The sequence below is a fragment of the Elgaria multicarinata genome, chromosome 15 (genome assembly GCF_023053635.1).
Source record: "Elgaria multicarinata webbii isolate HBS135686 ecotype San Diego chromosome 15, rElgMul1.1.pri, whole genome shotgun sequence".
Lineage (NCBI taxonomy): Eukaryota > Metazoa > Chordata > Lepidosauria > Squamata > Anguidae > Elgaria > Elgaria multicarinata.
The window spans coordinates 28,543,771-28,571,271 of NC_086185.1; the positions used below are offsets into that span (position 1 = coordinate 28,543,771).

Consider the following 27,501-nt stretch of genomic DNA (forward strand, 5'->3'; position numbering starts at 1 on the left):
CTTCAGCTCTTCAATTTGTGCAGGCCTCCTTGACCTGTGCTGCGTGTAGGCTGTGAACGCCGCACCCTGCTTGCCTGCCTGCCTGCCTTCCTGAAAACTTCTATTGACCCGCTGAGCCAGACAGCCTGTCTGCGGGACCCACCAAAAGGACTCTGTTTCCATCTCCTTGGACTTCCCTGACAGCTGATAAGCCACTAACATTCCACAGTGCGCGTCTGTCTCCGCGCGGGACGTGCATCGCCTCTCTCGGCAGCTTTCTTTCCTTGAAGGAGCTCTGGGTGGCTTGGAGGGTGTTTGAACGGCGGGGGGGGGGGGGAATGATCTCTCCCTCCACAGCCTGCACCTTTCATCCTGCACTGACTGTCAGCAATTGCAGCTCGTAGGAATTGAGGATGTCAGATTAGCCTACGTGGTCAAAGGTGGTCCCATGCGCTGAATCAATATTTGACACCAGACAGCTGACACGCAGTAGCCAATGATGTTGCCTCGTTGATGACTTGCAAGAGAATTGAATACATTTTACATAAACGTCATTTAAACAATAAGAAGACATTTTGAGTGGGCAGAATCTGTCCTCCCAGTATTGGGGGAAAGGTGGGAAATAATAATAATAATAATAATAATAATAATAATAATAATAATATCCTATATTTTAGACTATTTTCAAAATAGTTTTATTCCTAAAGTGGCTTACAAATGTTACAAGAAATAGTAAAAGAAAAATACTAGGGGTGTGCACGGACCCCCCGCTCCGCTTCACTTGCAGATCCGCCATTTTCCGGATCGGGCCGCTCCGCCCCGCCCCCGCTCCGCCCACTTCCGCTCCGCTCCGCCCGGAGCTCCGGATCCGGATCCGGAGCTCCGTTTCCCCCCCCCATAGGCTTGCATTGAAAGCTAAAAAATTATACAACTTTTTTTCTGTTCAAGTTAGAAACCTCATGTTTGGCACCATGACACCTCATGGGGATATACACACGCACGCCAAGTTTCAAAGCAATCCCATCATCCCCTGATTTTTGGCGAATTTTTGAAAATCGGGCACCCCACACACAACATCCCTGCGAGGTGCGCAGGGGAGGAGGGAGGGAAGGCAGGCAGGCATGCAGCTGGCATTTCTGGGGGCATAAGGAAGTGAGCCAAGGATAAGCCAGTAATGCATATAAAATGGAATAAATCAATAAATAAACAAAGGAGGGGTGGAATTAAAAGCAGCAGTGTTGCTCAATAAACAGCAAGAAGAATTTTTTTAAAAAGGCTATATCTGTCTTTTACCAGCAATAGGGGGACGTGCCCGGGGGAGGGGGAAGTAGCTGCCAGTTCAAGACAGCCACCAACAGCTCTGAGAAGAAGTAAAACGCTCACTTCAACTCATAACAGGCATTGCTCCACCACTGAAAAGTGAGCATTCACTTCAACTCATGATAGGCGTTGCTCCACCGTTTTACTCTCTTTGGAAGGCTCTAATGGCCTTCCAGTGCAGGAGAGAGTGGGGGCACGTCCACGATGAGATGCCCTAGGGGAGCTCATCCCCTTGCACCACATCTATTCTGTTGTTCACCAAGGTTAGGGTGGGGAGCAGTGCTGTGTTTCTATCTCTTATTCTTGGCTTAGTATATGATTTCAGGTTGTGTTTGTGCATTTGGTGGGGCTACTGTGTTAAAAAACACGGGGAAAAGCCCATTCAGATGAAGAAAGAGAAGTTTCCCAGAATCCCAAGTTACCTGTTTTGCCTATGCCCTCCTCCAACTTTGGGATCATCATGACCGGGAGCTGACTCTGCCCCTCAGCCCTTTGAAAAAGGTATTTTTCCCACCGATTTTTTAAAAACTTCTAGCGCGCGACCCGTATGATGCAGAAAGTTGAGAGTAGTCTCAAAATGACCCCCATCCACGACTCTCTGTGCACAAGAATTTTCAGAATGATAGCTTAAACCCCCCCCAGTTATCCCCGATTCTTTCCCTCAATGCAATCCTATGGGCGAAAAGCCGAAAACGCCGTTTGAGCCGCGTGGTTGACCCGATTTTCACAAAAATATAGCACGCGACCCAGACAACGCAGAGAGGTGAGAGTGGTCTCAAAATGACCCCCATCCACGACTCTCTGAGCACAAGAATTTCTAGAACGATAGCTTCAAAAACAACCTAGTTATGCGCGATTATTTGCCGCAATGCAATCCTATGGCGAAATGTTTTCAAGATGGCGACCGGAGCGCTCCGCCTGAACTAGGAGCTCCGAAAAATGGCCGCTTCTCTTCACCTTGCTTCTAGGGGGTCCGCGGTCCGCTCCTACTCCGCCTCTGGGTAAGGCAGAGCAGGCCAATCCGCTACTGCTTCTACGCTCCTAATCGGAGCGGATCACACCCCTAAAAAATACAAAATGCAATAAAAGAAGCACATGGCGCATATAAAGGTTTAAAACATCTGAATGAAGCATATAAAAGCCAGCCAAATCCAGGTACAAAGATCTCAGCTTGCACTGACTGAAACAAAAATGTTTTAAGATACGAGGGGAGTGAATTCCACAAATAGGGGGCCACTGTGGAGTGGTCAAGACACAGACTCTAGAATGCAGATTCCAGCCCACTTGATCCTCAATGGTTGGGGGGCGGTCACCATTGCAGGAAAGAAGTTTAGCATCCACTCTAAGTGGGTGCTTCATCTTTTTATTTTCTCCTCTGTAGGCACATGTCTGCTGTGCATTTTTGGTCTGTTTGTTTCTGGGTGTGATTCACGGTGCTGGTTATTACCTTTTGAAAATCCTAAACAGTTTGAGTACAGGACACCAAAGGAAACACCTCATCCTGTATTTATTTATTTATTTATTTATTATTCTGTTTCTATACTGCCCATTAGCCAAAGCTCTTTGGGTGGTACACAAAAGAAAACTGAAAACCCTAAAATGAAAGAACAGTAAAACTTAATATATAAACCCTAAGTTTGAAACATAATAAAACTAAAGTAGGATCCCAGATAAAAGCCAGCAACAGTGCAAAGATCTAAAAATGGACTAACAGTCAAGGGCTAAAAGACTTGGGGGTGGGGGAGGTCTTCACCTGCATCTGAAAAGACCACTGTGTAGAGATGCCAGGTGTAATATATAGAAATAGTCAAGGATGCATTCTCTCAGGCTACCAGAGGCGGCAGTGGAAAGCACGACACCCTTGTGGTTAAAAAAACAAAGTAGTGGAAGTCTGAATAAAAATGGTTGTTACAAAACCAAGATGGTGTCAGCATAAGGATGACCATATGGAAAGGAGGACCGGGCTCCTGTATCTTTAACAGTTGTATAGAAAAGGGCATTTCAGCAGGTGTCCTTTGTATGCATGCGGCACCTGGCGAAATGCCCTCTTCATCACAACAGTGAAAGCTGCAGGAGCCCTGCCTAGCGTGACCAGATACAAAAGAAGGCCCTGTCCTCCTTTTCATAGGGTCACCCTACATGTTTATGTGCGACTAGAGATAGAACACCAGGAAAGCCTCTCTGGGGAAGGAATTCCATAATTGGGTGCCAGCCCTGAAAAGGCGCTCTTCCCAGTAGCCTCTTGCATTGCTTGATTCAGTGGGGAGGGGGGCTTATTAGGATCATCAAGAAAGACCCTCTTTAATGCCATCCTTTGCCCCCTCACCCCGCATCGGAGGTGCAGTTGGTGGGAATGTGTGACCGAGAGGGTCGCCATGCCCACTCTTTGGAAGTCCCTGCCTCAGAAGACCCACACACACACTCCCACCCTATATGGTATTTGGCCTAGTTGTTGGATGCTATTGCTGTGTGCCTGTGTGAAACAGAGTTAAAAGTATCAGAGAGGCTATGTTGTTGGGGGTGGCATGGAACAGAGCAGGGAAGGGGCGTCATGGGGAGGGACGAGGAAGTGAGAGCAAAGGAAGGCAGGAACAAAGAAGGCCAGAGGTTGTGGGGAGAACCAAGGCCAAGAGAAGACTTCCAGGGACGTAAGATATTTCTGTTTTTCATTTACAGTTTTACCCCACCCTTCCTCGAGGGAGCTCTGGTCGTATACACTGCCCCCAGCCCAGAAAAGGGGTTGGTTTTTTAGTACTCCATTGTTACCAACTGAAAATGTCTACAGTGCAATTTTTTTTTAGCAAATATATCTAGTTATTTAAATTGTTGTTGTTTTTACACTTGTGCAGAGATCTCATTTCTGAAATCTCTATGCCTAAGGCAGTCCCATACTACCAAAAGGTTATTTTAAAAATATTAAGCAGGATGAGAAAAGCTGGCTTACTAGGAGAATAAATAACCAAGGGCAGTGTGACAGTGGCAGAGCTACAGGCAGTATCGTTTCTAACAGCACAACCCTATACACGTTAGGGTGACCAACTGACAGGATTTCCCCGGATTTGTCCTGGTTTTTGTGCTTTCCATGGTGTCAGGGGGGATTTTCTATAATTTTCAATAATGTCCTGGAATGACACACCTTCCTCTTTCAGGCTGCCATTAGCATGGCAGGAGGGAGTGACATGCTTTCTTGAGGCACATCATTCCCCCACCCCGAGCTCCAATTGAGGTCTTAAAGGGGAAAGTGGGTCATTCGTGGACATTACAGAAAAGGCCCCAATTGGAGTGGATGGGGGTGGTGCAGAATGAAATCCTTTCCCCTCCTCCACTCCAATCGGGTTCTTTAAGGTGGCGGGGGAATCACGTACTTTCTGCAGGACTCAGAAAGCTGCTTCCCTCCACACACACTAGGTGTCCTCTTTTTTGGTTTCCCAAATATGGTCACCCTAATACATGTCTTCTCAAAAGTAACCCCATTGTGTTCAATGGGACTTACACCCAGGTAAATGAGAGATGGGTTGCACCATAAGAGTCAGTGGTGGCAGTAAGTGAAGTCAGGAGGCCTGTAAACTGATAACGTATAGACACCAGTAAATGGTTAGGGTTGATTGTTCTTATTTTTAGATATATGTTGTCTCTGCGTGCTGCCTGTTTATATGGTTCTATGTAAATGGTTTTATACTTTATGTAATGTGTTTTAATGGTGGGGGGCATTATCTTTGTAAACCACCCATACTGGCTATGGGGCAGTATAGAGATGATGATGATGATGATGATGATGATGATGATGATAAATTGCATTTCTACAATAATGCTATTGTATTTTAAAGCTCTGCGTTGCTGCTAGGTTTATTCTGGTTGTACTTTTATACTCTAGTTTTAAGCTATTATATTTTATATTGTACTTTATGCTGCCTTTTGTGGTTTTTATTTTTGTGAAATGCATTGCAAAAGTAATAAATAAATAAATAAATAAGGACAGGCTGAAAACTGCAGTCCTTGCCCATTTTATCCTCACGACAATCATGTGAGGTAGGTCAGGTTCTTATGCTACGACACAGGCTCTGAACACCAGACCTCACGGCTGCCACCACTTACTATGGGGCGACACAGGCTCTGAACACCAGACCCGGCCGAGGCTACTCCCTGCTCAAGCTAAGCACCACTGCTTGATACGCCTGAGGCAAGGGATAAAACCCACCTTCCTCCAAACTATGTGGAGAAAGGGGTTTAAAATGGAGAAGGATTTTAATATCTATACTAATGCGCTGTGAGTTATATCTGCTTAGGTGAATGATTGTCAGAGTGGGTGCTGAATGTGTAAACTTAAGATGATAAATGCCAAACAGACACGCGGGATTTTTGTGGTAGTTTAAAAACAAAACAATCAAAATGTATTTTTAAAAGTTCACAAGCTTGGTTTCAAATAACAACATTTAAAAACCTTTTTGAAACCTTTCATACAATCCGGTCACTCATTCACATTCGCGCTTTCCTTTTTCTCACACAATCACTCCTGAACTTTCTTTATTCTCAGTATTGATTGGTATGCTTCCACTACGTGCGCACCACACTCTAAAGACACCACTCACTACACTGACTCTCAAATTTCCCAGAATTTTAGTACCATAAATACAGAGAGCACTACAGACTCTAAGAGTCCCTAACAAGTCTCCCTGGAAAGAAAGAACTCTCAATCCCCTCCGGCTTTCCCTTATATATCCCTCCTCCCCCCTCCCAAGACATTCTAACTCCGCCCACTCAGGCCAACATTCTAAAAACCACAGACTTACACACTGCAGACATACATTTGGAATTGACTTGTGGGGTGTAACGCCACAAAGGCACCCAATGAGCTTTGAGGCTGCAGTGAGGATTTGAACCTGGGTCTCCCCAGCCCTAGTCTCTCACACTCTAACCCAGAGACTAATGTGCCCACAGGTACCCTTTCTTGGCACCCACCAGACTCTTTGCCTCTTCTGATTTTAATATTATTTAAAGATGTCTTGAAATTATGATTTTGGACTGTGAAGCTGGAATGCTGCAAAGCAAAGTGCTGCCCTCCAATTCCATGTTTACTGGGGTTCAAAAAAGGGGTCTTGAAGATCAGCAGGGCCGGTGCCGGACTATTTTGCACCCTAGGCAAGGCAATCTACTTGCTCCCCAACAAAAAAAGATTTCCAACTTCGATTCAGTTGTTCAACAAGAATTTCTGAACTATTATATTTTCCTTTTATTATGTTTAAAAAAAAAAAACAGCTAATTTGTATAAAACTGTGACCCTTAAAGGGCAGTAAAGCACCCTTCTGAGGTCTGCGGCCTAATGGTAGCACCGGCCCTGAAGATCAGACCCCCCACCTCTGACTTGTAATTAGGTGCTTGGGCAAGCTACTTTTCTTTTAGCCTCACCAGTTTGGTTTCTGGGAAATGAGTGTTGTGTGACAGGCCACTCCCACCATGGCTGCCATTTTATGAATGGGCAAACACCCTTCCACCATGGCTGCCATTTTGTGAGAGCACCCATGACACTCTCTTAAATTCCAAATGGGCTCACTGTCTGAGAATGGTTGGGGGTCCTTGTTCTAACAAGTACACCACAGCCAGAGTGAAGAGACAGAGTGGAAAGGAATGAACCACATTAGGCTAGAAGAAAGATAATCTTTCATCCATTATTATTATTATTATTATTATTATTATTATTATTTATTTATATAGCACCATCAGTGTACATGGTGCTGTACAGAGTAAAACAGTAAATAGCAAGACCCTGCCGCATAGGCTTACAATCTAATAAAATCATAGTAAAACAATAAGGAGGGGAAGAGAATGCAAACAGGTACAGGGTAGGGTAAGCAGGCACAGGGTAGGGTAAAACTAACAGTAGAAAGTAACAGTAGAAGTCTGCACAACATCAAGTTTTAAAAGCTTTAGGAAAAAGAAAAGTTTTTAGTTGAGCTTTAAAAGCTGCGGTTGAACTTGTAGTTCTCAAATGTTCTGGAAGAGCGTTCCAGGTGTAAGGGGCAGCAGAAGAGAATGGACGAAGCCGAGCAAGGGAAGTAGAGGCCCTTGGGCAGGCGAGAAACATGGCATCAGAGGAGCGAAGAGCACGAGCGGGGCAATAGTGTGAGATGAGAGAGGAGAGATAGGAAGGAGCTAGACCGTGAAAAGCTTTGAAGGTTAACAGGAGAAGTTTATATTGGATTCTGAAGTGAATTGGAAGCCAATGAAGAGATTTCAGAAGCGGAGTAACATGGTCGGAGCGGCGAGCCAAGAAGATGATCTTTGCGGCAGAGTGGTGAACAGAAACCAACGGACTGATGTGAGAAGAAGGAAGGCCAGAGAGAAGAAGGTTGCAGTAGTCCAACCGTGAAATAACCGGTGCATGAACAAGCGTTTTGGCAGAAGAGACAGACAAAAATGATCGAATCCTGGCAATATTATACAGGAAAAATCGACAAGATTTAGCTACTGCCTCAATATGAGGAATAAAGGAGAGCGAGGAGTCGAAGATAAAGCCAAGGCTACGAGCTTCCTTGACCGGAGTAAGCGTAACATCATTGACAGTAAGAGAGAATGAGAGATGAGGAGAAGGTTTAGGAGGAAAAACAAGCAATTCAGTCTTTGCCATGCTAAGTTTCAAGCGACGATGAAGCAGCCAAGCTGATGTATTCTAGCTTTCCCCAACCTAGTACCCTTCAGATGTGTGGGACTATAACTCCCAGCATCCCCCAGCTAGAGCATGGCCCTGCTAGCTAGGGATACTGGGAGCTGTAGTCCATCACATCTGGAAGGAAGCAGGTTGGGGAAGGTTGATGTATCCCAGCCAGTCATTAACAGCTAGAAGTTCTCTTCTGCCAAGGTCGCTCACTAGAAAGACAAAGGCTGTTATGGATTTTAAATCAGTTGTCATTTTATGGGGTAAGCGTAACAGATTTGAGTATTAGGCCTTTTAGCTCCAAGCGTTGATGTCATTCTGGCTTCAGGCTAGACAGTTACATATATATAGGCCATTCAGGTGGAGCCCACTATTGTAAAAAAGAGCAATTAAAGATTGGCTAATGTTTCATTATGAGTGCCAATTTGGAGTAATTCAGTACTTTGGGTTTTGTTTATTTGCCAGAGCTGTTAAATCCAAGGACAACGTGTTCATGAGTGTGTGAAAAGGACAACACGAGGCCACAGCGGCTTGTATTCCTTTGCTACTAAGAAAGTTGATTTAAGCAGTCAGGTGTCTAACGAGCTCTGCAATATGAGGGATGACTTACAAAAGGTCATCTAACTACTGGTATGACAGCAGGGATGTACTTCTTCACGCAGCGCATAGTTAAATTATGGAAGTCACTACCACAAGGTGTAGTGATGGCCACCAATCTGGATGGCTTTAAAAGGGGGTTGGATAAATTCCTGGAGGAGAAGGCTATCCATGGCTACTAGCCCTGATGGTTGTATGCTATCTCCAGTATTCAAGGCAGTAAGCCTGTGTGCACCAGTTGCTGGGGAACATGGGTGGGAGGGTGGTGTTGCACCATGTCCTGCCTTGTTGGTCCCTGGCCAATGGCTGGTTGGCCACTGTGTGAGAAGAGTGCTGCACTAGATGGGCCCTTGGTCTGATCCAGCAGGGCAGTTCTTATGTTCTTATGTGCAGAGAAATTTATGTCAGAGTTGGGGTGCATCTGACTGGGGTGGGGTAGTTTCAACCCCTATTTCACTCTCTCAACTGGTTTTGCCCCATTTCTTGGTATCATCATCATCATCATCATCATCCTCTCTCCTTTTCCTCAGTCAGCTGCTTCCTTCTCCATCTTCCTATGTAACTCCAGAGCATCCTTGTGTCCACACCAGTGAGATGTCCAATATATTCACCAAACATTTAAGAATGCATTCCTACTTCCCCAGATCCTGCAAAATTGCTTTTCCTCCCTGTATTGGCTACAGAATTATTTTTAATTCACTGCCAGTACCGAGAGAAAAACTTCTTGATCTGATGAAAAAAGCCATGAAGAATATATTGGACATATTCTTGGCGGAAGGATAAATACTCAGGTCTTTCTCCCAAGTTAGGAAGGAAAAACACCTCCCAATCATTAATAACCACTTTAAATGGCAAAGTGCAGCAGGCCATTTCCTTGTATAATCATGCAGCCGGCTCTTTCAGTCTGCAAACATGATGCATAATTCACCCCTCCAGCATGCACCGCTAATGAGGATCAGCAGGTTAAGAACATAAGAAATGCCCTGATGCTGGATTGGACCAAGGGTCCATCTAGTCCAGCACTCTGTTCACACAGTGGCCCACCAGCTGTCAACCAGGGACCAACAAAGCAGGTCATGGTGCAACAACACCCTCCCACCCATGTTCCCCAGCAACTGGTGCACACAGGCTTACTGTCTCGGATACTGGAGGTTACACTTAGCCATCAAGATTAGCAGCCGTTGATAGCCTTCTCCTCCAGGAATTTATCCAACCCCCTCTTAAAGCCATCCAGATTGGTGGCCATCACCACATCTTGTGGTAGTGAATTCTTTAGTTTAACTATGTGCTGTGTGAAGAAGTCCTTCCTATTATTTGTCCTGAATCTCCCACCGATCAGCTTCATGGAAAGACCCCGGGTTCTAGTATTTTGAGAGAGAGAGAAAATTGTCTCCCTTTCCACATTCTCCACACTATGCAGAATTTTGTACACCTCTATCATGTCTCCCCTTAGCCTCCTTTTTTTCCAAGATAAACAATCCCCAGTGTTGTAACCTTCCCTCCTAGGGGAGATGCTCCAGCCCCTTAAACATTTTAGTTGCCCTTTGCTGCACTTTTCCCAGTTCTATAGTATCCTTTTTTAGATGTGGTGACCAGAACTGTACACAGTGTTCTAAGGGTGGTCACACCATCGATTTGTAAAAGGGCAGTAATTGCAGTGCCCTGCTTGTCTTTCTATCCGAGGCAGTGTTGGCCTCAGTTGCCCCTGGCAATGTGGTTCTGCTTTAACCAGGGGCCTGTCTACACACAGTCGTCAGGGCGCCCTGAAGGCGCTTCAGGGCGCCCCAAAACTCCTAGTGTAGACACCTGTTCAGAAGAGATGGAGGAAGAGGCGGCGGCGGCGGCGGCGAAAAGTTCCCAGGGCTCGGCGGCTTCGCTGGTGAGTCCTTGCCGCCGAGCCCAACTCCCCACCGGCCTCCTGCTGCCGGCGAAAGAGCCACCCGGGTTGGAGAGCTCAGCTTCCGCTTCCGCCGAGCTCTCAGACCCGGGTTGTTCTTACCCCGGCAGCAAGAGGCCAGCGGGGAGGCAGCGGTGGCGGCAAGGACGCGGCCGGTTCCCCAGCTGCCTCCTCCTCCGTCTCTTGAGCTGCTGTCTACACCATCGTTTTGGGGTCGTACTGGGGGCGCATGCATGCGCCTTCAGTACGGCATGTGGAAGGGGCCCAGGCAAGCGCAAGAAGGAGCAAAGGGTAGGTGGGGGGAAACTAAAATGAATCGACTGATAGGCAGGTGGTGCGATGTGCAATGATACAGCACTCAAAAAACAAAGAAACGAAAACCCGACCACAACTAGTACATCCAGTTTATAAATTTTTATAGATTTTTTTAAACAAAATCTATAATTTTTAAATTTAATAGCTTTAAAAAATTTAAACACACGCACACCCATGCACACTTATATAAAGAGAAACATTTCGGTATAAAACACCAGCTTCAATCACTGATGACTTCAGCTTCAACTGGTGACTGAAACTGGTGTTTTATACTGAAATATTTCACGTTTTAAAATTTCTTTGTGTGTGTGTTCGTTTAAAAAATAAATTAAAAAAAACTTTTTAAAACTATACAAATTTATAAACTGGATGAACTAAAAAGATAACAAACCACTCCGTCAAGAAAAGTTATCAATAGGGATCAAATGATAGATAAAAAATAAAGAGTCTTGTAGCACCTTAAAGATTAACACATTAATTCTGGCATAAGCTTTTGCAGACACTGTATACAACATGTCAGAATAAATTTGCTAGTCTTTAAGGCGTCAGAATACTCTGTTGCTTTTGGTGCAACAGACTACCCCTCTGGAAAATATACATAGTAGTAGAATTTAATGGAATAGCTCAAAGCTTTCATTCATAAAGGAGCTTCGATACTGAAAATAGCTGCAGTGCAGGAATTCAATATAGCCTTGGTGGAAAACATGGCTAGAAGATTGCTCATTATAGTTTAATGAGGGCATTCTCTCTTGGGGGACAAAATTTGAATTATTCCAAATGGAGCCACGTGTAGTTTCTTTTTCCTTCCTATTACTAATCAGGCCTGAATAAAAACTGCAATAGACCTTGTGCATATTTGCTGCAGAAGTAGTGTGTGTGTGTGTGTTCAGTCATATATATTCAATCTCCCCCACCTCTTTCTCTCTCTATATATATCATATATAATGTATAGATTTCCCATGTATTAAGCAACACAGGTGGGTGCTTTGCTGCTAACTATAAATTGACAGGGATTGCATATAAAATAATAAAACACAGCTGTAGATACAAAATTTGATTATCCCATATAGTTGAAAAATACAGAGGCCTTCATTTGCAAACACCAACATGCTATCATATTAAATATTAGACTGGGTGTTGGTAATTGTAGTACCCGTATTTCTTCGATTCTAAGACGCCATCGATTGTAAGACGTACACTAATTTCAGTACCACCAACAGAAAAAAAGCTTTGATTCTAAGAAATAATAAACGCACCCGCAATTCTAAGACGCACCCTGTTTTTAGAGATGTTTATATGGGGGGAAAAGTGCGTCTTAGAATTGAAGAAATACAGTATGAAACCTAAACAAGAAGAAATATATGAAGGCAGAGCTGCATGTTATTGAAAGAAGAAGAATGGACAGGCAGAAAGAAATTGTACAAATTCGCAGAATCTATACAGATTGCAAAATTCAACTTTTCTTGTGCAGAATATAGATTTTCTGGGTACAGGGTGTTTTGTATGGGTGGACAGAGTACATCTAGCCTAGAATTAAATGATTGTTTTTCATTCTGTGATTGTTATGTTTTTATTGTATTTTAATGGATTGTTTTATTGTTTAAATCCATTTTAACTGTGCCTGTAAGCCACCTTGAGTGCCATTTCTTGGTGGAATGGCAGGGTACAAATCAAATAATAAATGGAAGCTAGGGTGCCTGCCATGATAAGGGGCTGCCCCCTCTTTCATGGACTGCATCTCTGCCTTTCCTTCCCAACTCCTAAGCTGGATTGTAAAAGAATGGTAAAATGAAAAACTCTGGGCAGAGTCATGTCAGTAAGGGAAGCCTTTGTATGTGGCAAAGTCACCCTAACTGTGCTGTCATGTGGTGAGAATTGGCATTTTTTACAGTGTTGGATCCAACTTTCATCCCTTTGCTGTTTCCTGTCACGCCCCTTTGTACCTTGCAAGGCTCAGCTGCCATCGTAACGTAATGCAAAGCTAAATTATAGCATGCCACTTGCAGAGAGGTGGGAGGGGATCCCTGGCTGTGATTACAAAAGAAGTGTCTAGAACCTGAGGCATTAGAAGGAAAAATTGCTGCTTTGAAGTCAACCTGGAGGCCCTGGATTCTTCTGCTTGGGGGAAATGCCACACTCAAGAGTTGTGCTTAGATCCTACTAGTAAGATCTAATGGCAGCGGTGAATGCAATGCAAGCCACAAGCTAGGCTGTGGTTTGAGTTTTGCATTGGGGAACTGTCCAGCAAAATATCTCCTGAAAGCTTTAGGGATAGCTTCATGTCACCATGGTACAAAGGGCGGAAGGCAGACAAGCCACAGTGGCTACTGTCTCTTTCCTTCACTGATGAAACCCTGTTTTAGTGGAGGTTGGGAGGGAATGCCCCAGATGTCTTTAAACCAGTGCGCCATTTTGATTTGATGCTTTTCTCCAAGCTGGTTTGATACAAGCCGACCTAACATACAAAGGGCCTCAGTCCTAGACAGCTCTTTGTGAATTTGCTGCTGTGAGATCTGGGACCTTGAGGTGCCACCATTAGCTCTTTAGGACAGAAGGTACTAAGCTTCTAGAACTCCTACTAGAAAGCCTTCCCCCACCTGCCACCCTGCAGATGTGTTGGACTACAACTCCCATCACAAGTCTCATCATGGCTCGAACTGATGGGAGTTGTATTCCAACCCATGGAGGCCATCATGTTGGATAAGGCTATTTAGATGGAATATTTCCCTTTAGGTTTCTGGGCGTGGTCTGAAGGCACTGATGCAACCACCTTGTTAAAGCTAAGCAGGACTGGGTCCAGTTGATGCCTGGATGGGAGACTGTCTGGAAATTGAAGGCTAAAAAGACAGCGGCTCTCTCTTTGGTGGCTTTTCCCTATGGCTGTCATCTTTGATCCTCTCTTTTTGTGCAGGCATCCTCAGTGGGACTTGATGGGCCCACTCTGGCCTATTGATGCAAGGAGTCTTCCTTGGCCGGTGGGCCTTTTCCTCTCTATTCCTCTACTTTGGCTAGAAGCTTCCAAGTGGTGCACTGATTACTCCCTGGACTCCTTCAGGTTGCCTTGAGGTCACCCCAAACTCCTCAGAGAAAGGGTGGGACCCAAACGCAATTAATAATGAATAATTAAGCCCCCTGGCTTGCCCTGAGCAAGTCCCTCCCTCTCAGTCTTGCTTACCTCTCAGGGTTGTTGTCGAGAAGAATTAGGAGGCATGCTTTTTTTTCCCCTGAAGGTAGGGCAGGGTACAAGGCAGATCAACACCTTCAGCATTGTCCCAGAGAGCTTCTGGCAAAAAAAATACCCCACACCAACCTAACTGTCTGCACATGTGTGATGTTCTGTTTCTATGTTCTGCAGATGACATGAAGCCTTTTGTGGAGCTGCACTCCAACCGCCCTCAAGTGATCTACATACACAATGCTACAGATGTGATCATTGTCCCTTGCCGGGTCTCCTCGCCGGAGATCAAACCACAGCTGCTGCTGGTGAGTAGCACTTTTTCTCAATTTCATCTCAGAGAAAAGAATTAATATCACAAGGAATGTAAGAAGGCGTCGTCGTCGTCGTCAGCGTTGTCGTGTCACTTCCCATCACATAAAGTACAATAATACAAATAAAAATAATCACCATAAAAACATAATCTAAAAAACAATGCAATATGGTAAATGTTCATCCATAATACACAAAAACTCCCCCACCCACCCACCCCCAGCCTAAAATGAACACCACAAAAGCAGCCCACAGCAATTGGACCATTGGTAATGTCCAAATGCCTAGGAAAAGGAGTACGTCCTCTCCTGGTGCCGAAAACATGACAGTATTGGCGCCTGGTGAGCTTCCTTCGGGAGAGTGTTCCATTGATGTGGTGCTTTCACAGAAAATGCCTGTTCCCAACTGTTTCCCTCCCAAAGCCTCTCTTGGAGCAAGGACACACACAGAGAGATGGGCCTCTGAAAAATGAATCATTTATCCTATCATCCTTCTAATGAGCATGTATGATTCCCCCACCCTCCCAGGACAGAAACACACATTTAATCCTCACACCAGCCCATTGAGGCAGGCTAGGCTGAGCGTGTGTGTGTGGTTAAAGCTCATTCGATGAGCTGCATGGCTAAGTGAGGATTTGAACTTGGGCCTCCCCAGTGCAAGCCAAACCCTCTGCTCCCTTCAGCATGGGTTCTCCTGGTACAAGGTCTTCCTTGAGCCAGGTGTGCGGGTGGCACATGATTGATTGATTGATTGATTGATTGATTGCCTTTGCATACCACCCCATAGCCGAAGCTCTCTGGGCGGTTCGCGTAAGATAAAAACAGTTACAAACACTATACAAAATTAAATACCACAAAAACATGCAAAATGCACATATATTTAAAACAGCTACAACAATTTTACCAACGATGAGCCAAAAAAACAGACCAAGGCTCATTACATATTGCTAAATGCCTGGGAGAAGAGAGAAGTCTTGACCTGGTGCCAAAAAGATGACTGCCGATGCCAGGCGGGCCTCATCAGGGAGATTGTTCCACAGTTGGGGGGCCACCACAGAGAATGCCCTCTCTCTTGTTGCCACCCTCTGAGCTATTTGATCCAGCATTTCACCAGCTCATCCAGAGGAGATCATGCCCAAAGTCATGCTATGGTATTAGCACTCCAAGAGCATTTAATCTCCAACTAGCTGTACTCAGCGTAACATACACCGTTGTAGCATATCTTAAAGTTTATTAATTAAATATCATTGCGGGGGCGGGGGCTGTTTTGAGACTGCCGATACAGTGCCATCTGGCAGACCTGGGGGGCAAGGAGGTCAGGGGGAGGGGGAGAAGTTGTCCCCCTGTCCCCAGGGTTCCTGTCAGCCTTGGGCTCACATGAGATTAAGCCGGGGCCGGGGCTCGCAGCAGGCGAGCAGCCTCCCATCCGGCCACCATGGGCCCCGGCCATGCCTTGCTCATGCTCCAGACCGTGGTGCTGCCCCCTTCATGTGGGGGAGCAAAGAGGCAGAAAGGGCGGTAGGATTACCTTGGAAAGCTCAGAGGAGTCGGGCGAGGAGCTTAGCAACCTGTATCAGCTAACGTTACACGTTGTTACTGTTGCTTAGCAACCTGTATCAGCTGAAGCCTTTACGGAAACATACCTAAGCGTTTTATATAGAGAGATTCTATTATATGTAGTTGACTCCTTTAAATCTGCCTTCCCCATCCTGATGCCCTCCAGGTTTGTCGGACTACAGCTCCTGGAGGAGAAGGCTATCAATGGCTACTAGTCCTGAGGGCTATATGCTGCCTCCGGAATCAGAGGCAGTAAGCCTGTATACACCAGTTTCTGGGGAACATGGGCCAGGCTGTTGCTGTCCTGCTTGTGGGTTTCCAGTGGCCACCTGGTGGGCCACTATGTGACCAGAATGCTGGACTAGATCCGGCATAGCTCTTAAGCTTCTTTCTTGCTTCACATAAATGTTGATTGAAATCTTGGTGTCATCGCTGAAATTCATTGAGCGGTATGTAGGAATAATATGGGCCTGGAGTCTCTGTGAAACCCCAAGATGATGCTCATGCCCTTGAGCAATGAGTATTAGAGGCCGATGCCTTATTTTTAGAGTCTGAACATTCCCCCAACTTGGCTTTGTGTCAAGCTTCTTCCTGGGCATTTCTTGGTATTGGACAAAAGGACCTCCTCCTTGCTGCGAACCCTTTGGATGAATGAATCTTTCCATTTTGAGCTGCTAAGAAATCTGGGCCAAGGATTTCATTCTTCCTCCCTCGAAGGAGACAGATGGGGTGGGGTGGCGTGGGGGTGGAATGTATACGCCAAAAGGAAGGTGAGGGAGAGACGTCTCCGGCAAAGAGGATGCGCCCTATCCGTGGAGGTGTGTGTTCACCTTGGGAGCCCGTCGCTCCGTTCCCATTTAAGGAAACAGCATTTGTTGTTTTGGCCTTGCCTGGAAATGTTATGTGGAGCCATGCTGGCTGCTTCCTTTACTCAGAGGAAGTCAAAGGGGGCAGGGGAGGAAGGAGTCAAACCATCAGACAAATTTAGAACATCCTCTTCCAAAATTAATAACTGATCGGCGATAATGCTGCAGGAAGGAGGAAAAATAACACAAGGTCTTTTTAAGCGGTTGGGTAGATTGAACCCTGCTGAGCTTCCCCCCCCCCTTTTTTTTAATAATTACACATATTTTTAATATTGTATGAAGAACTTTAATATGTAGGACCATCACACACACACACACACACACACACACACACTCCTTCCAACTTTTCTGACCATCAGGGGATACTCATAATATTAAACTTTATTCAATTTTATTATTCCTGTAGCAATGTACTTTTCCCTCATAAATTACATTTCTTATGTTTCCATTATACTTTAAAATGACTGCACTCCATACCCTTTAAATATTTATGGACAAGTGCACAGACTGCTCATACTAAAAAGCTCCTAACTTCACATGTCAGCTGAATCAAATCAGTTCCTTTGGTTGGGCTTGAAATCCGAGCTTCTTCTTTTTTTTAACATTCCCCCCCCCTTCCCTTCCCCCGACATAAAATTAATACTGGAGAAAACCGGGTGGATCAGAAGTCTCCATGGAAGTTGATTCATTTGCCAAAGAAGGACCAGGAGAAGGATCAAAGGGTCGCTCCGGTGTCAGTGGGGCAGTGAACCCACTCTAGGTTTCAGTCAGAACTCTAAAGGAGCTTATCCAATTTTGGCTTGCATGTGCCCTTTCTTCAGCTGATTTTGTAGCCCCCATTTACCTGCTGCCAAATATGGTGACGAAATACAGCAACAGAGCGGTGGCAAAAAAACAAAAACAAAAAACCAACCCACAGGTTTTCCTTTCATACAAGACATGTGGGGAGTGCATGCCTTGTTTTAAAGCAAAACCATGCTCCTGAAAGTATCCAGGGAACATGATTTCACTTTAAAACCAGATACATGTTGCTGTATGCCTGGTTTTGAAGGAAAGGCAGGGCCAGGATCTCTTCTCGATCCTCCCAGAGTGCAGGACATGGAATAATGGACTCAAGTTAAAGGAAGCCAGATTCCAGCTGGACATCAGGAAAAACTTCCTGACTGTTAGAGCAGTACGACAATGGAATCCGTTACCTAAGGAGGTTGTGGGCTCTCCCACACTAGAGGCCTTCAAGAGGCAGCTGGACAACCATCTGTCGGGGATTCTTTAGGGTGGATTCCTGCATTAAGCAGGGGGTTGGACTCGATGGCCTTGTAGGCCCCTTCCAACTCTACTATTCTATTCTATGATTTAGGTTGGAAATTCTGCAGCAATTCTAGGGGGCTGGGCTGGGCTGTTGGGTACCAGGGGGCTAGCGGGCAGAATTGACTCCCAGAATGTGAAAATCCACCCCACCCCTGCCCTACTACCACTACCACTACCATGAAGGATAGGATGTATAGTTTTCTTATAGTTAAATTATGGAACTCACTACCACAAGATGTAGTGATGGCCACCAATTTGGATGGCTTTAAAAGGGGGTTGGATAAATTCCTGGAGGCGAAGGCTATCCATGGCTACTAGCCCTGATGGTTGTGTGCTATCTCCAGTAGTAGAAGCAGTCAGCCTGTGTGCATCAGTTGCTGGGGGACATAAGTGGGAGGGTGCTGCTTGTGGGTTCCTGCTCAACAGCTGGTTGGTCTGTGTGACTAGATGAACTCTTGGTCTGATCCAGCATGGCTCTTCTGGTGTTCTTAGGGTAGCCACCTCATTGATTACAGCTACTAAGAGCTGTTGCATATACATGTTTCCTTTTAAGAATGGAGTTGCTGGTGTCTACTTGCTTTCCCATGCACTTGGTCATTGCAATCCCATTCCAGCACAATTGCAAGGAATTCCCTTCTCAGATGACTCAGTGGGGGTGAATTCATGGTCTCTTCTCGCTTAGCCTGCTCGACTTCCAGTTTGCTGTGAGCAACGCTTTTGTCGTTTTTGTTTTGCTGCATCCTGAGAAGTACATTTTGCATCCTGTTGCTCATCCCATGCAGGCCTTGCCTGCGAAGTGGGGCTTCCCATGAAGCAACGTGAAGCTGCTGCTTCAGGCCACGAATTCTTGCGTGCCATCCAGGTGGGATGCTGGCTGCCTTCAGTGTCATTTCTTGTAGAAAGGCCGGGTATAAATCAAATAAATAAATGTCCGAAGACGCACCCCTTTTCCTCTGCTGCAGCCCAAATGGAAAGATTCTCCCTGTAGTTACAAGAGGAAGATCCTCATATGTGCTGAAGGGATAACACAAAAGCCTTGCGGCAAAGGTAGTCAACCTTCTTGGGCTGGTGGGCATATGATAATAATAATAATAAATGTCCTGGAAAGCACCACAAAACGCTCGTGCTGCAGGTGAAAGCCACAGCCTCTAGCCAGCTGCCGCTTTCATTTCCAAAGGATGTTTCTGAGTCCCAGGTGTGGCCGAAAAGCCTTAATGGGAACTGAAGATGGGAGGATCTGGGGTCTTCACTTTGTTTTGGACTAATCTCAACTGCCATTTTCTTATTTTGTAAAAATAAAATAAAAAGGAAGGCACCTTGGTGGGCGCAAAGAAAGGGACCCAAGGAATCAGTGATATCCATGGGCACCACATAGGCTTATTAGAACATGATGCTTGAGAGGCAAAGGAACGTTGCCCGGAGATACTAATGGAAGAGTTCAGAATGGATGTGGGCAGAGCTTTTGTTCATTTCACAGCAGGGGTGGCAGAAGGTAGATCTGGATCTACTGGGAGATTTCTGAGCAGTAGATGACTTACAGGGCCTAACTGTAGGACTTTGACCTTGATTTGTTGTTTGTTGCTTATATTCTAGTTTTGCTATTTATACCAAAAATCCATGCAATAAAATTTAAAAAAGAAGTCACACACACAGCCTGTTCCAATTATACTGCAGAACTGCAGAAAGCCTGCAGTAGCCGGGAGTGGATTTTGAGGTGGAAGTACTGTGAGATCTGTCTTGTTCTGGTGCTCAAAACAAATTTCTGGGCTCGGAATTTTTTTCATTCTAAGGCTGTAGATAGACAGGGCGATATCCCAGGCGATCCTGGGATCATCCCTCCCTTTCTCTGGGATCTCGCCCTCACCTTTGAGCCCACTTTTTCCACAGTCTCGGGCTGATCCTGAGACCGTGGAATGTGTGGATGGGCGTCGGAGTTTGTCCGGCTCCTCATGGTTACTCATGAGGAGCCGGGACCCGCGCCCATCAAGGATGGGGTGGGGGTAGCAGGAAAAATGTAAAAAAACCCACCAAACCTTACCTTTTGCGCACGAGCGCTCTTGCGCTCCTCTCCTTTAAGAAAACTACCAAACAAAATGGCAGGCGCGACGGCCTCGCCTTCCGAGGTCGTCGCTCGCCATGTGTAAACAGAGGGGGAGATCTCGCGATAAAAATATTGCGAGGTCTTCACACCTCTGTTGCGCTAGACCAGGTAGGGCTAGCTGTGGCCTCAGTGTATATCCTTTGCATATGGCTCTGAGAAGCAGGGCCTTTTCCACTACTGCCCCCCACAGCAACATTGTGGAATGGTCTCTCACTGGAGGTTTGCATAGCCTGACCCTTGCTGCCTTCTTGCCAACAGGCTACGCCTCGTGTCTTTCCAAAGGATTTTGGCTGCTCAATTATTCTTTTGCTGATTTGAGAGGTTTTTTTTAATTATTATACTTCCTTTGAACTTGTTTTACCTGTTTTTGTATTTTAACAGCAGTGTTGTAAACCACCTTGAAAAAAATTCTCTTGAGAAAAATGGAATAAAATAAATTTTAAAAAAACAAAAACGAAGGTTAGGAAGGGAGGCTGGATTGGCAAAGGATGAACATGAGCAAACACAGTTGCATGAACTCTGGCTTTTTCTCAGCTTAAGGGAGCTGCGTCCTCCTGTCTTTCTCTCTTCTTTAGTATTCTCAAAGCACATTCAGCTATGAGAGGAAGGATTGGGACCCCAGGAGAGGATTTCTCATCACTTCGCCCTCTTTCGAGTTCTTCAGTACCATGCTCAGGTGTGTTGCTACAGTCAAAGGGGAAGAGTACACGTCCTTTTACTTACCGCAGAAAGTGGGTGAGTACCTGCCGGTCTTTAATGCATTGCCTTTCATTTCCATCCTGGGATGTATTCCTTGCTAAACCTGATTCCAATGAGCTGAGATGACCTTTGACTAAATGCAGATTGAATTCCCTCCATCTGATGAAGATGAAGGCACGTTATAGGACCCAGATACTGTGCTATTGGCTTCCCCGAGGTAGAGGACATGTTGCATTTTCTAACAGAATGGTCCCCGGTATGGTGAGTTGAGGAAGCGATAACTTGAGCTGTTAGCAGTTGGGATCCATGACACTTCCTCCCTAAGTATAACTATTATTATTGGCTGGCACAGACTCATAGTCTGTGCCAGCCAATATGGTCATCCTACATGGTCACCCTACCATACATCTCATAGGTAGGGTGACCATATGGAAAGGAGGAAGGGCTCCTGTATCTTGTGTAGAAAGGGGAATTTCAGCTGGTGTCATTCATATGCATGCAGCACCTGGTGAAATTCCCTCTTGATCACAACATTTAAAGCTGTAGGAGCTCTGCCCTCTTTTGTGTTTGAGCTCCTGCTGCAGCTTTAACTGTTGTGAGGAAGAGGGAATTTCAGCAGGTGCTGGATGGACACAAATGACACCTGCTGAAATTCCCCTTTTTATACCACTGTTTAAGATGCAGGAGCCCTGTCCTTCTTTCCATATGGTCACCCTACTTATAGGACTGCCAGGTTTGTTAAATGTACTTTGCAGAAACGGAAGCTATTGATTGCTCTAGAAGATTAAACCGGCTAATATGATATGTTAATATATATTTCTTAGATTTTATGGGAAAATATTCAATTCTAACTAATATTAACTATCATTTTATGTATTTTATGCTTGCTGTTGTTCTCCGCCTCGATCCAATCGGAGAGGCGGGGAAGAAATTTTTATTATTATTATTATTATTATTATTATTATTATTATTATTATCTTAATGTATAATTATTATTAGCTTAATTGTCATCTTTTTTTTTTATAAGAAGGGTATTTTATTATGTTTTGTATTCATATGTCCTGATTGGTCAATAAGCAATAAATTGGATTGGATTGATTCCAGCTATGGTCATGTTTATGTATGTTTAAACAGGGGAAAAAAAGTCCTACACTCCTTGAATGGTTGGCTGAGGAATGCTGGGAGTTGTATAGCTTTTTTCTGTCTCAACGGAATAGATTGTGCTCGAATCTCTCAGACATTGCTCAGAATTCTTCCCTTCAACTGCTGATTGTCAGGTTTTCTCCAGGTGTTCTTCAAATAGGCTCAGTTCAGACATGTTTCTCAACAGTGATTTTAGAACTCCATGGTGGAGTTGTTACACCACCGTTAAGAAATGTGTTGTGTGGCGGAAAACTCCATGCAACGGTGGAGGGTTTTTTGGAAAACACTCTATGCAGAATATCCCACCCTGTGTAGAAGAGAATTCCTGCACAACCGTTGTGTTGCATGTTGTGTGGTGGGCTCCATGGAGTTTTCCATTGAGTTGACTTTTCCTACTGGCTACAGAGTTCTCTGGCAAGAGTGGTGAAAGGAGTGAGTGTCGCTCTAGGAGAGCCGCCGGGATTGTTTTTTGCTATAATGGTTGATAGGATACCATTGGGAGGACTGGGGGAGGAGAGAGGGTGGAGGAAGTGTCAATCAAATATCATGATGGATTTTATTCAACTCCATGGTAGCCCACAGTCACACAATGGTGGAGTTAGAACGTGTTGTGTGGGGAACACCCCCTAGAAACTCAACCATTGTGTGGAGTTTTCATACTGCCTTGACTAACGTGTTGTCAGAACTGAGCTGTACTCTGATGTTTTCTAAACATTTGCCAGATACTTGGTATCTGAATTTGACATCCATCATTATTTGCTCTGGGGGTTCCGATAGTTGATTTCCTGTCTCTTTCAGAGAGGAAGGTGCAGAACCTGACTTTGAGAGCAACTCCAGAAAAACTGCTGGTTGGAGAACCCCTTCACCTGGAATGCCGAGCTGAAACATTCGCCAATGGACGGATTGTATTTGCGTGGGAATTTCCTGGAAGTAAAGTGAGTCATTCACATCTTCCCCTAGGATCACAGGAAGCTGCCTCACGTTGAGTGAGACTATTGTCCCATCTAGCCCCGTATTGTCAACTCTGACTGGCAGCAGCAGTTCTCCAGCTTTCTCCAGGATTTCTGGCAGGATTCTTTCCTAGCCCTACCTGGACATGCTGCCGGTGATGAAACCTGGGAACATCTGCCTGCAGAGCAAGGGCTCTACCACGCAGCTACAGCCCCACCTTGGGACAGGGGCAAGCATTTGCTCCCGGAAGTGAAAGATGCGAGTTTTCAAATTGGTGATCCTTCAGCGATTTTGGGGCCTTGATTCCCTGAACATCATCAGAATCTGACATGTGACATGATCGTAGCAATTTGGGAGCAAGGATTCAAATGCTCCCTGTTGACCTAGGCCGAGTCTACACAGAGTCTTCGGGGCGCCTGGAGTGCTCCTGCAGTGCGCCCCGAAATCGATGATGTAGACAGTACCTTAAGCGTTCCAAGAAGAGGAGGAGGAGGAGGAGGAGGAGGAGGAGGAGGAGGAGGAGGAGGAGGCCCCGCATCGCCCCTCGTTGGGACAGGGTGAACAGTTGCCGGGCCCGGCGGCTTCGCTGGGGAATCGGCTGCGTCCTTGGCACCGCCCACCTGCCCGCCGGCCTCCTGTTGCCGGCAAAAGAGCTACCCGGGTCATAGAGCTCGGCGGAAGAAGCCGCCGCCGGCTTCTTCCACCGAGCTCTCCGACCCAGGTGGGCCTGGGTGGCTCTTTCGCCGGCAACTCTTCACCCCGTCCCCGCGAGGGGCGATGCGGGGCCTCCTCCTCCTCCGCCTCTTCTTGGTATGCTTAAGGTACTGTCTACATCATCGATTTTGGGGCGCACTGCAGGCGCACTCCAGGCGCCCCGAAGACTCTGTGTAGATTTGCCCCTACAGGGCTTAAATATCACTTTATGTCATCAGTGCAGAACTATGGGAAACTCGTGCACCAAACTAGTAGTCCTGCTTCCTTCCGGCTTTTTTGCCCCTCAGTCCCCTCACCTCAGAGGGGCTCATGAATAATACAGATGAGGCTCATGCACAGTGAATCCCCCCTTCCGAAATTTGCGTGTGGTGCAGCCCTGGCCCCCTCCCTCATGCACCCCAGTTGGCTGCTTCCATCTCCTACCCCCTACCCCGCTGGTGGTGATAGACTAACCGCGTGGCTGCGCCACACTGATTGGCCGAGCTGGGCTGTCCATCGCCCTGCTGCCGGACGCTCTGCTCTTCCTGTTTGGCATAGAGGAAATGAATTGCTATTAAAGCTCGAGCTTTGAACTTTTTCAAACTTTGAAAATTTTCTGCATCTCAACACTGCTCAAGCTTCCATTTAAAAACGAAATGAGCAAAGTCAGTGCGGTAGATCTAAAGTAATAAGCCTTACACTACGGTATTCTTATATAAAATGCTTGCATCCGTTCTAGTAAGTTTTTGCCTGCAAGAAGGGGAGGTTACTTCTACTCTGCTAAACTTCTGGAGTGAGAAGTTCCATTCGGTACTGGATTGTTCCGTCTGCTCTGGGCATGTGCAAAGAAGACGAATGCAGCCAGGCCTCTTTGGAGGCATCTAGCATAATGACAGAAGGGTGACAGTCTCACTCCCTTGCCATGCCAGGGGCTTCAGGACAGAGGATGCAAGGCTCAGGTTGCCTCTCTTCCAAGTCCGCTGGCACACCCACTGCTACACTAGAGCAGGGATGCAGAACCACAGGACTGGGTTCCCAATCCAGCCTTCTGGGGGTACCCAGATAGCCATCCCCCCCACTGCCTTTCCCCACATCACTGATCATTTGGTGGTTTTCTGGCTTTTATGCAGTTTCCCCCACTCCCATTGTGAAAGATCCCAACGCCTCTCCTTAGCGCCTTGGTTCTTGGCAGTCAGAACTTCCAGCTGAAATAGGCTTCAAGCTGTTCTGGCCTTCGTACGTGATTGGATCCAAGTTTTTTTCTCATGGAAAGTTTCTGATGGAAAGTTCTCTTCCAATGGAAAGCATCATGTGATCGAAACTTTGACTACGTATTTATTTATTTATTTATTACATTTATATACCGCCCCATAGCTGAAGCTCTCTGGGCGGTTTACGTGTATTTCATGGTTCTGCACAGGCTGTGTGTTACTCATCTTCTTAGACCTTCTGAGCTAATCTCCTAGGTTTGTGCTTTATTTTTTTGCCCCCCTTTAGCAATATATCCCCGAGAAAAGTTTGAAAATGTCTAATGACGGAGACACCTTGAAAGGCTCCAGTAATATTACCATCCCAGAAGTTACGATGGAAGACAAAGGGTTATATGTTTGCAAAGTGGTCAATGCATCCAAAGATCTGAAGCGGAATGTCACAGTCACTGTATACAGTAAGAATGGCCTTTAAATATAATACCTACACGGTGATGGAGGGGGTCAGGTTTGAATTGCAGGTACTCATCAAGGAAAGTCCCAAAATTCAGGCAGCTGTGCTGATCCATATCAACATTCCAGTTTTAGCAGGGGGGTTGGTATCTCCACTGGGAGCAGGTCTTTTGTAAAGCTAATAGGTCTTAAATGCCATTCAGGACCGACCCAACGCAAAATACTTTGCATTACGAAAAGTAAAGCTCACAACAATATATTTTAGCTGTGAAAATTCACCCCCTGCCACCCCCAGGTAGTGTTAGGACTGCAGCTATGTTCAGAGGGAACAGGAAAACCAGAAAGAAGTAGCATAGAATCATAGAACAGTAGACTTGGAAGGGGCCTATAAGGCCATCAAGTCCAACCCCCTGCTCAATGCAGGAATCTAATTGGGGTAGATTCTGCTAACGCTAGCAGAAATAGTGTTGGAGCGAAAATCTGCCAGGGCCCACAGGGGCAGCGGATGCCCCCATGTCCAGCCCTCACAGGCCCAGGTGGACACGCCCAGCACCAGGACAGGCCTGCACCCAACTGCTCTCGAGGTTTTGAGAGCAGTCTGGCATGGTTCTGCCCTGACTTGCACCTCCTTTACCCTTCCTCCCCCTGTCCCTGCTGCATTAATGGTGGCCACCATTAATACAGGGGTGGTGGGGGTGGATATGCAGTTTCCCCTAAAGCCAGAGTGGAGGGAGAAAATACACAATTTCCTCAGATTTGGGGAAATTGCATTCCTCTCCACCACCACCACACACACACCCCGCCCTCCTCCTGCACTGATGGTGGCCTTAAGGACCCTATTAACAGGGCCTTTAAGGCACCCATCAGTGTGTGTGTGTGTGTGTGTGTAGAAACGTGATTTCCCCAAGGCTGGGGAAATCGTGTATTTTTCCCTTCCATTCTAATGGTGGTGGCTGCCATTAAAGGGGAAGGGGGAAATACAACCTGCCTTCCCTACCCAAAAAAATAGCACTTAAGGTGGCTTACAAAAACAATTTAAAATAGATTTAAACATAAAACACATGAAGAGAGCGATCCTATGGCCCCCAGACAATGAGCGATCCTATGGCTGGTCAGGGACTGATGGGAGTTGAAGTTCAAAACTTCTGGAGGGGAAGCCTGAATTGGGGCATTTATTCTTTTGTATTAATTTAGACAGAGATCAAAATATACTCCTATGTTAAATGAATAAATATGTAGCCACGCACAAGTGAAAAACAGATCTCAGTCGTAGCTACAAGGCACCAGGAAGGTCTGCCCCTTCCCTATCTTTCACTCCTTCGACTCACTTTGGGCTGGCTGCATCTTCTTCTCCCACACCAGCTTGGGAACTGTGCATTTTCTGACCCAACACTTTTATTCCTTGTAACTCTATGATTGTTTTGCAAAGCAAACTTGGGATTAACTCCTGCCGGTTTTCTTCTTTATTCCAGAGAAAGCTTTCCTCAGGGTTTCCTATAAGAAAAAATCTCCTTACGAGGTTCTAGAAGGCCAGAAGATGTTGAAACTGTCTTGGAAGGTTGATGCTTTCCCCCGCCCAGATGTGAACTGGTAAGGACCAAGGAGGTACATTGAGCTGACAAGTAGAATTGAATTGACAAAACTCCAGGGAATACAGATGTAACCATCTGACGGCAATTCTATGTATTGTCAACTCAGAGGTCCCATTGTGTTCCTGAATGACTTTGAAAATTTCACAGGCTCTGTTGCTCTAGGACACAAATAGCGAAGAGGCAGCCCTTGGCTACTCTCTGTAGAGCCTACAGAGCCCCCCCCCCCCGGGTTCCTTGCCCACCTTTCTCCTTTAATGAGCCATCAGCTGGAGGGAAAGGGAAAGACCACTGTTTCCCCACTGCTAATAGCAACGGGGAAACAGCTATCTGACTTGGGACTGCTGGTGGTGCGGGAGTTCTTTTAACCTCACGCTCTTCTCAGGACTTTGGATCAGGATCATAGTGGGGGAGGGGAGGCTTTAAACACCCCCACCCCCAGCGATTGCATCCCCTGTGTGCGGAGATATGGGTCAGTGGGTGGGGAAATAACTGGGCATGTTTAGCCTGGAGAAGAGTAGATTGAGGGGAGACATGATAGCACTCTTCAAATACTTAAAAGGTTGTCCCACAGAGGAGGGCCAGGATCTCTTCTCGATCCTCCCAGAGTGCAGGACACGGAATAATGGGCTCAAGTTAAAGGAAGCCAGATTCCGGCTGGACATCAGGAAAAACTTCCTGACTGTT

The 27,501-nt window shown here is 45.9% G+C and overlaps 1 protein-coding gene across 2 annotated transcripts in view; it reads left to right on the forward strand.

Annotated features, from left to right (window-relative positions):
* LOC134409211 (vascular endothelial growth factor receptor kdr-like) overlaps positions 1-27,501 on the forward strand; it is a 238,648-nt gene that overhangs the window by 78,177 nt on the left and 132,970 nt on the right. For both annotated transcript variants that reach the window (XM_063141839.1, XM_063141840.1), the window contains exons 4-8: positions 14,116-14,243; positions 20,654-20,813; positions 22,719-22,855; positions 25,062-25,230; positions 26,698-26,815. In XM_063141839.1, the coding sequence (XP_062997909.1) occupies positions 14,116-14,243; positions 20,654-20,813; positions 22,719-22,855; positions 25,062-25,230; positions 26,698-26,815 (712 nt within the window). The remainder of the gene's footprint in view (positions 1-14,115; positions 14,244-20,653; positions 20,814-22,718; positions 22,856-25,061; positions 25,231-26,697; positions 26,816-27,501) is intronic.